At 44.0% G+C, this 12,955-nt stretch overlaps 1 protein-coding gene across 1 annotated transcript; it reads left to right on the plus strand.

The window, feature by feature from the left end:
* Positions 1-1,192: 1,192 nt before the first annotated feature.
* gpr176 (G protein-coupled receptor 176) lies at positions 1,193-11,886 on the plus strand (the record flags this gene model as incomplete). The annotated part of the gene is made up of 3 exons (XM_083688535.1): positions 1,193-1,421; positions 8,351-8,603; positions 10,650-11,886. 3 exons carry the CDS (start codon positions 1,193-1,195, stop codon positions 11,884-11,886), a joined length of 1,719 nt encoding a protein of 572 aa, XP_083544661.1.
* Between the last annotated feature and the right edge of the window lie 1,069 nt (positions 11,887-12,955).

The raw sequence follows: 12,955 nt of genomic DNA on the forward strand, positions 1-12,955 counted from the left end.
AGTTGCACATTTTAGCCACTGGGATTCCTTCAAGACCTCTGAGAGATTTGACAAATGAACAGAGAAAAATATGGTACACTAATTCACTGAATAAAATCACACGCGTTAAATAGATGTTTCAAAACGGAGTCATTGTACTTGGGCCTGGGAGTTCCTTCAGCCACATAGTCATTGATAAGAGTCTTATAAGAACCCATATCCCTGGTCTGGAGAGGAGGAGCTCGCGCCTCCACTGCTGCTGAACCCTAAGAAATATTCGCCTATCACACCGAGCCTACGGAAAACACTGACTGACAGAGTCCTCTAGACTAGCGACAGTCTGACATTTGCGCGCATGGCGAGGAGAATATTTTATCAAGCAGAGAGAAGGATGAACCTGCTGATGAGGGACCGCATGCCCAATTCACATCATTGACAGCCCAAACCGCTGACCGCCCGCGTAGCCCACTGTGTGAGGAGTTGAATGATTCTTATTTTCGTAGTAGCCTATCGCCTAATATTGATTATTAGTCGTCAATTTAAGACATACGCCTCGAAAAGAAGATTCGTGAAGGTATGTGCTTAGACTGCACCGCCAGATAAATTCCCTGAAATTATATATTTTATATGTGGGTTGAGAGAGATCTGTAGATTTGTTGTGGTAGCCTAATGTGCTCGTGCTCGGTGGTGACTGTACCTATTATTTTATGTTAATGTATATCATGTTATCTAGTCAATTGACTTTGTATGTGATTGTCTGCTAGTCTGAAGTTGTATTGAGGAGGTATTTGGGGAGGTATCATCACCATGGACAGCGCGCTCTTATCAACGGATGCGCAGTTGTCGGGCACCAAACAAGGGACCAACACACCGGCATTGGGTAGGCTAGAGACAGAAATGGTGTGTACAATTCTGCACATCTGAAAATATGGATGTGTGACCCTATTCGTTTGGGCTATTCGTTTTGTGGTTTGTTTGTCTTTTAAACCTATTTGTTACGTGATTGTGTGGTTAATGAATGAGTACATTGAAAGAGACGAAATTCTCTTTTGGAATTGCCACCTGGATGTTGAGTATAGTCTCTTTACCTGCAGGGCGATGCACATAAATCACAGTGGCCAGTTTTCATTTAAGCGTTCCAACCGACCACCGGTCACGGTTGTTAAAGATGTAGTCATAATTAAAAGTCTAATAGGCCTACCGGTGAATTAAAATGGATCTTCATAGTTGGGTTCTGACCGCTGGGGATGGGACCGCGAATTTCACCCCAGCCAACCTCCTCCTTGATTTACTAAACGCTTCGAGTGCAACGACACAGTGGGATAACGGTCCATCGAACGAGGTGACACGTTTGGGGAGTCAGGAGCGACTCATTCAAGAGCAAGCTTACAGGGACTTCACCACGACCATACAGGTTCTCATCCTCCTAGGATCCCTGTTAGGTAAGTAGCCCCACATCACTCAAATGCCTCACCTTATCAACCTTATATAGCAGAGCAATTCAGCAAGGAAATAATTAATTATGGTAATGGTTAAACTGTTTGATTACGAAATATTGATATAGCCAAAGGAGTAAACGAGTAAAATATGAATGATAGTTCTGGGTGATCACAGGTTCATTCATTATTTATTACATTTTATAATTTCAAAGGCGCTTCAAATTCGATATTATTATTATTATTCATTTTAAAATAGTAGCCTACTGTTCTAGCCCAGAGACCCAAGTGATCTGAATATAAAGATCTATGATTATATTGGGTGTGGTTCTGAAGTGTTGTGACTACTATCGTTTACAGTGACCCAGTTACTGCAAGTCTTAGCCCCCTTTAAAAGTGATCTGGGTTCCGAAACATGGAGCGTCTAGACAGGCTGGTTATGGCTGCTTGTTTCAAGAGACAGGCTGGTTCTGATAGTGGCTGTTTGTTTCAAGAGACAGGCTGGTTCTCATAGCGGCTGTTTGTTTCAAGAGACAGGCTGGTTCTGATAGTTGCTGCTTGTTTCAAGGTTTCTTAGTACTGTAGATAGAGATTAGGCCTCTCAATCTTTTCAACCACTCTTTGCAGGATATACTTCCTGCCTCCTTTCATGATTGTTGCTAGAAGTGAAGGAAAGCCATGTGAGTGTGACCTTGTGATAAGCCAGTACTGTCATCCCAGTCATATTCACAGCTGCAAAAGCAAAAGGGTCTTATATCAGTCATCTTCAGTTACCTATTGAATTGTGAAATGTTGTTTGATATCTTGATTTATGAATGCTTATTATTACATATTGTAGGTTAATGTTCAGGTGCACTGTGGCAGAGTTGGGGTGATGATCCACAGTGCCAGTCCAAGACAGTGAGCCCAGTAAGAGTTATTTTTGTGGACAACCGTGTGCCATGGTACCCACAAATATATTGCCAACAGTCCTAATCATGTTTTACCCCCCAAACAAACACTGTTCTGTGTGAGATTCAGTTGAGACTGTCATTGGTTTTAATCACAATTACTAGAGGTGAAGAGAGAAACCGCTTCACAGGTTTAATGGTGCTTAATTGCAAATAAATTAAGCATACACTCTTAAAAAAAAGGGTTCCACCAAGGTTATTTAGCTGTCCCTGTGAGAGAACCCTGTTTGGGTCCATGTGAAAAGGGTTATTCAAAGAGTCCTCCTACTAAGGACAGCAGAAGAACCTTTTTTGGGTCTAGCCTAGGTAGAACCTTTTTTCAGAGTGTACTGTAGGGGATCCCTCTCTGAGAATCATAGATAATGAGGTTCTAGATCACATTTGGAGGAGTATTTGGAGTCCATATTTAGCAGCAAACAGCTTTTCAACCATGCAGCTGTGCGAAAACACCTGTATAGAATTGCAGAGACAGCAAGCACCGGCTGTTGAGATGTCAACTTCATCGCATATCACCATGCAGCTAAAGCAGTGTTTTTAAAGTATGGTTAATGCTTTGATTTGTTCATGTTTACTTCCTTGTCAATGCCTGCCAAGCCAATCTCATTCATGCTGCCATTTGACATCTGGGCTTTTTGCCTGGCCATTTGTGTTTCACATTATTAGTGTTTTACCTCTCATATAATCAATGAGTTTGGTTACCACGGCACTGCTTTATTACCTGACAAGCATTTCAAACAGTTGTCACTGACAATAGAGGGAGAAAGCATAAAGGTTGCAGTGATTCTTGTTTTATGCTGTATGCATAACCTCATCACAAGCACACTACAGCACTGTAAATTGCTAACGGCCCAATTAATCAGTTGGTTCAAAGATCTCACATTTATCAGAGGCGAACAGGAAGTCAGTGATTGTTTACTGTGTCACCTGAGCCGTATCATTGATGCTCGGTAGCTTGGTATCAATGGTGTGTGTGTTGTCAACACAGCTATGATTGACCAATTACAAAAGTTTCCTACCGTATGGTGGCTTAGACATTGACGTATTACGTTCACCGTGGTATGCAACTAAGTAATCTTATTTTGGCTGCCTGGCTGATTATGCGATTCACATCAGTTATTGGCAGCTGTTTAATACTGCACAGCAGGCAACACGCAGAGCCTTCAGAAAACACAACTGATCACAAGGGAAAGACTTGTCGTATAGGAAACCAAGTAAACTAAACACGGAGAGATGCTTCTCTTGAACATCTTTGTGACAGAATTATTATTGGAACCCCTGGCATGGGATCAAAGAGATAACTGTTTGACTTGACTTGACTTGATCAATCTGTGTATGGTCCTCAATGGACCATTTTTGTCTCCTTACCAGTAATTTCTGATTGTATTTTGTATTGTATATCACTGCGTGTGAACCAGCTGTTCTGTCACCTGATGGACAGCTGTGCTGTTGACTTAGAGTGCCCTGCCTGATTCATTCCCTGAAGGAGGGAAACCAGACACAAGTCCAAGTCCAGTGGTGCTGTAGTGTACAGAGGCAGTGGCTCTATCAGAGAACCGTATATATACTGTAGCCTCTTTAGCTGCATTTACTGTAAGCCAGAACACCGCACAAATACATGCACGCATGACATACTTCTCAGCGCACTCATACATCACAATAATAATACTGCTCTGTGACCACTGCAGTTCTGCGTTAAAGAATAACTCTTAGCTATACCTTTTCTTGAGATGCTGATGTTGTTCCTCCAGCAGAGGTTTTGTTTTCCGAGGTAAATGACCAGACAATATTTGAAAGCATAACATTGTTTTATTATCCATGTGATAACATTGATACAACACACACACTTCCAAACAATGAGTAGTTTTCACATGATTGCAAAACTATGATATGACATTTTCATAGCTAAATGTCCACAGGGCTTCTGAAATATAACTTCATATTCCGCTTCATCAAGGTTCTCCAGTGGCTCTCTTCCTCCTCTGAAGAAAGAGACACGTTTAACTTTAATCATGATTACAGTACGGTGAGAATTAAAAGAAGCTAATTGGGATGCATATATGATGCTATTCCCTCAGCTAGACCTTTCATAATAAACACCCACATGCCGAGGAAGATATCCTGAGTTACTCTTCATTAGTGTGGTTTTAATAAGCTTTACAGTACATACTTTGAGTACAAAGGGTCTGTAGAGCCTTCTTAGATAACACTGTCTACTTAAGGAGCATAGAGGGTGCATTAGGTCTACTTAGAGAGACCACTTCAGTTAAATAGGGTCTAAGTAGACTACATAGGGTAGATTGGGTACATAGAGAACCCTATATAGTCTGCATAGGGGGCAAAGAGTCAATGTAGGGTACAAACGGTCTGCTTAGAAGTCATTTAGGGTAAAGAGTCTACTTACAGCATTTGTAGAGTCTGTTGATCTTCTGAATGTCGAGATCAGACATGGAAATTCTCTGTCCGATGGGCACATTTGGGTCAGGTATGGGAGTGATGGTTTCCTTTCCATACGAGTTTGCGAAAGCAGTTCTGGGGGAGTAGAGATATGACTGATATAAAAGGTAGATAGGTTGTTTGCAGGCTTGAAGGTTTCAAAATGGCTGGTGACAGGTTAGTATATATGTCTTTCCCTCCTTACTTTCCATAATGCATGACAGAAGAGTAGTCAAATGGAGTGTTCAGGTTGTTAGTGTCTTGCTTAAGGAAGTTGTAGGCAGCATCTGTCAAAGCAAATACCATGTCAATTATACAGTAACCATGTACTGTAAGCTGCATCACTGCCAGGTATTCAATATAATGACAACTCTTCAACACATGAAGCCATAAAGCCATGAATAATGAAGAAAGAGGCCACACTTGGAGATTCTTACAGCCATGCACGTTTTCCAAGTTGATCCTCACATACTGGTCGCGGTCACTCCTGTTGTGTTCGTGGGTGAAGCCCAGAGCATGGAGGACCTCATGCAGAATGACACCATGGTGTAAACAACCAAACTTCGACAGAGAGACCACCTGTTTCTCCCCGATACGCCCCACGGCGGAGGCACACCTGAGGGAAGGGAGAGAAGAGATAATGACTTTCTTGGACCCACTGGACATGGTGTAACTGGCGTGGATCGCACCTGGGTCTCCCACTCTCTATGCCCTAACGTCTAATGCATAGACCTTATACTGGTGTGACTACAGTGTGATAACCAATGTATGAGTAATAAATATGCTAGTACAGTACATGTACTTGTGGAGTATTATTTGCATTCTTGCTTTTTTGCATCCTCTTGGAGGACAGAATGGACTGTACTACATGTACTTACACTCTTGATACATGGTAATTACATATGTTATTCTCTTGGAGTCTGGATTTTTGCCAGGGGAAATGTTATTGTGTCTGAACTTACCCAAACCTGCTCTCAAAGCTCATGTACTCCCTCTCACCCTGATACGGGACAAAACGAATGCAGGTTTTGGAGTGGAATTCCATGAGGGCGTTTTTAATCATTTGCTTCTCAGCGCTGGCTACAAGGCAAAAAAACATCCTCAATGCCTGATACTAACAGAACCACAGACTTGAATTGACTTTAATTACTTCTTAGAAATGTGTCACTTTTCACAGAAGTAGTAACAAGAGGTACTAAACCTATAGGACCGTACGGTTACTTACTGTAGGCACTGTTGATTGTGTATGGCACCTCTACTTTTCTGTTTGCGGATTTCTCCCACAGGCAGTTGTACTTTGTATTAAAGCATTTCAAGGCATTCCTGGTTTTTGGGATCACCATGTCTCCTTCCACTAGAAACTCACTAGATCCTAACAGGAGACAGAGGACAACAACAATCAGGATGAACGGGCTTCTGGAGTTTCTAAAATGATCTTGAATAAATCAGATGAATATTGTCCCCAGCTCTATCACCATTTAGCAAAGACTGACCATTGTTCATCTTCAGAATGATTGAAGTCATGTCCACCTCATCAGAATCATCGACTTGGATCTCTGAAGAGAGGGACAACATAGAAAGCATGAGTTTCATACAGCACTCAGATCAAATTACAGAAGTGTCTCAAGGGGGTCATCTTATCATGCCTGAATCACCCAGTTAGAATGATATAGAATGGTCTGAACGCTGATGGGTGAACACTCACCATTTTCACTCCCATAATCCTGAGGAAAAGATGGATACATCAGGAAACAGAACAGCATATAATACAATAGAATACAATACAATACTCTCATGTCCTTTAGTTCATGCCATCTCTAACCATGTCAGTGTGTCCCTGTGAGAGTCCCAGCAGCATCAGCATTAGGAGGGCGAGAGTCTGTCTGTGGTCCATCTTCCTTCAGTGTGTGTGGAGATATTCTGTCTGGATGGTTCCTTGGCTTGAGCTGTGGAAGCTCCTTGGAAGACTCCTTCACAAAGGTTGATGCCAGGTCCCAGTCAGAGATGACTTTATATACAGGTCCTCAACAGGTGTGTCTGTGTAGGGATTAGGGCTTTGGGTTGATGCTCTCTGTTTTAGACAAACAACAGAGGGGAGTGTACCATTAGATTAAACTGCTGTTTCAACAAAGGGTTAATCCATAGGTCAGATTACACCACCCCTCCCTGTGGAGCATACAGTACATTACTACTCCAATAGAACAGGAAGACGGATGTTATATGAGTTAACAACAACAGCTTTAGTGTCCAGCAAATCATAAGTATTGCACCAGTCTCAGTAGCCCATTTCCAACTCCCAATCTTCTTTCTGTTTTTCTTTCCACATCCACTTATGATCGGAGACGTCGTGATAAAAGTAATGATAAAACTTTCCTTCTCTACTCAGACCTCTGCTCCCCCTCTCAACAATGGATCTACATTATGCATTAATGTCCAGGGGTTACAATGGTTGTACATTCACTTTGATGATGCGCTTATCCTCTAGCAAAAAAAAGAGACACATTTTGAAATGCTTTTCACAGTCATTTCGAAGAAGGATGTCAAGCAATGTTACATGCAGAATTGAGAACACATTTCTATTATCAATCGTCACACTTTCCATCAGACCCCAAGAAGTTGGTACTGTAGCTGTCTTTACCATGACCAAAGACAAGATAAGTCACCCATCTGCTGGGATGCCAATGACAGAATTAAATGAAAGATTTTACTTTGAAATACATTGGAGGATAACTAATTTCAACTAGTTCAACACCCACAGTTATGCTGACGTCAGAATCATTTCAAGACATAGGATTAGTTTCGGACAGTGTTTTGGAGAGAAGCACTAGCCAAAATCCGGACATTGAAAAAGCCTTTTTATACCTTAGATTTTTGTGTGCCTTTCTCTGTTGAATAAACTGTCAGAGGTGGATTCCTTATGTGGTGTGCTGATTTATTCTTTCTCATTAGACATAGGGACATAAGGAGAGAAATGGCGTTGGAGGGTTATGTGAAGTTCAGTTCTCAGAGCAGAGGAGGTAGCAGCTTGCTGAGTGTCCTCTCTCTCCTCTGTGTGTGTGTGTGTGTGTGTGTGTGTGTGTGTGTGTGTGTGTGTGTGTGTGTGTGTGTGTGTGTGTCTGTTTGTGTGTGCGTGTGTGTGATGAGTCAGAGGCTCTGGTGTGTGTGTGAAATACCAGCGACATGTCACAATTGTTCCCAAAATTCATCCGTCTTCACACCCTTCAGGCTTCCTCCACCCTCACGTTGAAATTGATTGTTTTGACAAATTGTCTGCTGCTATTTGACAAACCTGTATATGAAATGAGAAATTGCCAAGGCAACATAGAGGACAGGTGATTATTGAGTTCAATCTTTGCAGCCTGGGTGCAGTTGACAACATGATTGATGGTTGCTGTCCATCCTACTGTCATCCTGTCTATATTCAACTGGAAATGACTCATTATTATAAAAACACACACACACACACACACACACACACACACACACACACACACACACACACACACACACACACACCTGTCACTGACACAGTCTCCTTCTCTCCCCCCACAGGCAACGCCATGGTGCTGTGGTGCACCTGCTACACCAACGTCTTCAAGTCTGTGACCAGCCGCTTTATTAAGAACCTGGCATGTTCGGGCATCTGTGCTGGCCTGGTGTGTGTGCCCTTCGACGTGGCACTGGGTGCCAGTCCTCGCTGCTGCTGGTGGCTCCACACCCTGCTGCTCTGCAAGGCCATCAAGTTCCTCCACAAGCTCTTCTGCTCCGTCACTGTCCTCAGTTTCGCAGCCATCGCACTGGACAGGTGAGGGGACTGTCCATAGAACTGACTGGCCAGTTGTAGACTGTATACTATGGCAACATTTTACTTTATAAATTGCTCTTATGTGACGGGTGGGCCACTTTGGTTTTCCAGAGATGCAGACTTTTCTTCTAACTGATCTAGATCATTTTTGGTTTAAAGACCATGATTAGTTGGTATGTTTGAGCTGGCTTGGAATGACATCATGCATACTCTCTGGCTCTCCAGAACTGGAGTTTACCACCTATTCCCCAGACCCTTCCCCTGCTACGATAATAGCCCCTCCTAGCCCTCTGGTAGACTGAACTGCTTGCACATCCAGGTAGTGGGATTATTGCTTGTCAAATCAGGGACATAGATACACATAAATCCATACCACCCACTGAGAGAAGCACCCAACACAATTCTTTAAAATTGCAGGAAACAGTGTTCTTGTTCCAGAAAAAGCAACTTCTCTCTATCTCCATCTGCCCCCCTGTGGAGCAGAGCTGGTGGTAAATCGATGGAGCATGTGTACTCCACGCTGAGTGGTTGTGTCCCAGCTTCCCCTGCAAAGCTTACAGCTCCAGCCAAAAGGAGCAACAGTCCACAGGGAGGGACACTTTCACTGCGGTGCTTACTTACTCTGTGAGACTTGTTCCGGTCTCCCATCCCCTCCCCTCATTCTCAACTCTTTTCGCCTCTTTTCATCTCTCCTCTCCTCTTCCCTCCTCTCCTCTCCTCTAAGCTCCGCCCCTCTTCTCCGTTCTCTTCCCCTCCTCTCCTCTCCTCTAAGCTCCTCCCCTCTTCTCTTTCCTCTTCCTTCACCTGCCAAATATCAAGATAAATATCAAGTTCTACAGGGAAAATACAGTATGGTTGTGTTCCAATGTGCACACTAGCATAGCACTTTAGACTGCATTACCAGCACTGTGCTTCATTCTGTGGTACACTTGTGTGGATAATAGAGCACAGTCTACATTTGGAGCCAATTGAAATGTGGAACTTGGTGAATGGAACTGGAGGAGAGGATTGGAAGATTGGCTCATAGAGATATAACCTGTATCTCATAGATAGATCTATTCTATGCCTATGCTGTGTTGAATCCTGCTGTATCTCATTCCAGTCCCAGCCTCAGCTCCAGTGCCTGCCGAGAGCTAGTGTAGTGCTTCCATAGCAACATAGACTCTCAGAACATTTTATCAATCTGCTGAATAATTTATTTTCTAAGGGTCTGTACCGAGAACATTTTTAGTAGGCAAGCTGTGAATGTATCACACTTACAAGCGGAGCATTGTGCGGATCCACAGACGATACAAACACACCTATTGTACCCACACACCCAGACATTCACATATGCTTATGAGGAAAGATGTGTTAGAATGTAAGACCCTTCACACTTCAGTCACACCCCACAATCTGTTATTCGCTCTCCACTCTTAGCCAAACACCCACTGATATATCACTGCTCATTGATGCTGGAGTACATCTCATATTCCTCCTTTTTTTTTTTTTAACATTCTATTCTATGAATGAAAGTGAAAAACCGTAAGGGAGTAATACATGTCATTCATCCTTGGCCAAAACACAAAAACACAAAAATACATATTTTCTGCCAATTTCATTTTCCTCTGGAGGGGAATTAGATAAGAGTAGCAACTTAGTAAGGTCGAGCTGCTAGTCTGTGTAGGCGGGACGGGGCAGAGAGAGGTCTAAACTACTCAGGTCTAAACAGTGGGCACTCAGGAAGTGTTTGCTTTGAAGAACTAAGTCATTCACTCCAAAAGACTGGAGTGTAGAGCCATACTTCCAGCTTCAGCAAAGGGCCCTCGAATCTCCTCTCAAGAGAGTCCTCCATACCTACTTTAGAAAGAGTGTGTTGTGTTGGCAGAATTCATCAAGCAGAGACAGAGAGTAAACTATATGAGTAGTCTGCGTCTTTGCATCACAAAAATAACAATGGTAGTTATTTTCACAGTTATATAGCTAAGCTGTCATTACACAGGTTATTGTAGTTACTCTATAATAATGATTATGTGTTTTGTAATGCAATGTTTCTCTTTTCCCCAGATACTACTCAGTGTTGTTCCCTCTGGAGAGGAAGATATCGGACGCCAGATCTCGAGACCTGGTCATCTACATCTGGATCCATGCCATGGTGGCCAGCCTCCCCGTGTTCGCCGTGACCAACGTGACAGACGTGTATGCCACCTCGTCCTGCTCGGATGCCCACGCCCGCTCCCTGGGCCACCTAGTGTACGTGGTGGCCTACAACATCACCACTGTGATTCTCCCCCTCGCCGCGGTCTTCCTCTTCATGGTGCTGATTCGCCGAGCCCTCAGCGCCAGCCAGAAGAAGAAGGTGATCATCGCGGCGCTACGGACACCTCAGAACAGCATCTCCATCCCTTACGTGTCCCAGCGTGAGGCTGAGCTACACGCCACTCTCCTGGCTATGGTGCTGGCCTTCTCAGCCTGTAGCGCTCCCTACGCGGCATTAGTGGTATACCGCACCCTCCTAGGGGAGAGTGAGGAGCTGTCCCCGTCCCTGCATCTCACAGCCATTTGGCTGCCCAAGGTGTCCCTCCTCACCAACCCCCTCCTGTTCCTGACTGTCAACCGCTCGGCTCGCCGCTGCCTGCTCGACCTGTTGACCCGTGTACACAGACGCTACAGCCGCCGTAACGCGGTTAACACAGCGGGGCTGGGGCTGGGGGGCGAGAGCGGGGTAGGGGGGTCAGGGGGGCTGGAGGCCTCGGCCCGCTCTGGGAGCCAGCTCCTGGAGATGTTCAACATCGGGCAGCAGCAGATCTTCAGGCCTACTGATGAAGAGGAGGACGATGAGGAGGTGGAGAATGAGATCCCCTCACTGGGGGGATTGGGAGGCTGCTCTCAGCCCAAAGAGGACCACCAGGGTGGGGGCAGAGTCGGGGGGTCAGGAGGGGATGTGGCCCCCCAAAAGGAGACGCAGCAGGCTGGAGGAGTTGAAGAGGGGGCTGTAGTAACCAAGGAGGCTCCTCCTCTCATTGCCCCCCGGTCTCCGGTCCATGCCTGCGTTTACACCTCCTCGTCACAGGTGGCACCAGCTACGCCCACAGAGGCTGAGGACGCCACCCAGTTTGGGTTTGGGCCCTTTGAGCTGCCGCCCCAGTGGTTGCCTGAGACCAGGCACAGTAAGAAGAGACTGCTGCCCCCACTAGGTAACACACCTGAGGAGCTGATACAGACCAAGCAGCCCCGACCGCGGCCTGAACGCCGCATCAGCAGGAACAACAAGGTCAGCACCTTCCCCGCCGTTGACCCCTGAACTATGACCCCTGAACTTTTTTTTCTATCTTTCTCCAAAACAATTGATTTTTTGTTGTTTATCGGAAACAATGGAACGAATACCTTTGAAACATCCTTCTTGTATTTTGCATTCAACAAATAAGTAATCAATTCATGATCTCACTGATTTGATGTCCTGTTAGCATTCCAGAAAAGGCTGGATTTTGAGGATAATGTTATGACCATACATTAACATCCATGTTACGACATGCATTAGGATAGAAAAACACATTTCCGTTGTGATTGTATGGATTTGTAAATCACGTACATTGGAGAAATCAAATCATTTTCAGGTTGAGACATGCATTGTAGACAGCTAAACTATTTTAAGCGTATGTTTCCATAAACAAAACTGTTCTGCTAACCTGTTGTACTGTACTGTCATCAAGTCTGAAATGAATGAAGATCTGTATCAAACGTTTTACTCACTGCATATTTCAACATTGTGTCAACATTGCTACTCACTCAGTTGTGCTTCATAAATCAGCAATATTTCATTTGAAATATCTGTAATTCCAGGAACCTTAGCAGACCTTATGTTTGTGTAGTTTTCTTCAGTTCATTATTGGGGTAGTCATGTTCATCTGACATAGTGAATATCATTTCCTGTACCATTTGTTTAAATTAACTACATGAGAAGTGCAATTGTACAGTATGCAAGTATAGTAAAAAAAGAACTGTGAATCCTTGTTTTGTGTTCATATTCTGTACTCAAAGTCTTTCAGGGGCCAACAGGTTAGTCTGAAGTAAGGGAGATGGTTTGGTTTGGTATGATCGTCTACTAAGTGTGCCTCAGTCAATCCTATTGATTCCCTCCAGAGAGCTAAAGAAAACAATAGCTTGCTCCATTTAGCATGCATGCAGCCTGTTATTAGTAAAACCAACAATTGACCAGGAGGAGGAAATGAAATGATTTTTTTCTAATAGTACAGAGTACAGACCTCAAAGGTTCCAGATATAAGGCCTGAAATAGTTGTATGAGTAGTTTTGTGTCGGCATGAACATTCTCATGATGATGTGTTTTCCAATGGTTGTTGCTGTAGTGAAAC

This window comes from Argentina silus, assembly GCF_951799395.1.
Source record: "Argentina silus genome assembly, chromosome: 17".
Lineage (NCBI taxonomy): Eukaryota > Metazoa > Chordata > Actinopteri > Argentiniformes > Argentinidae > Argentina > Argentina silus.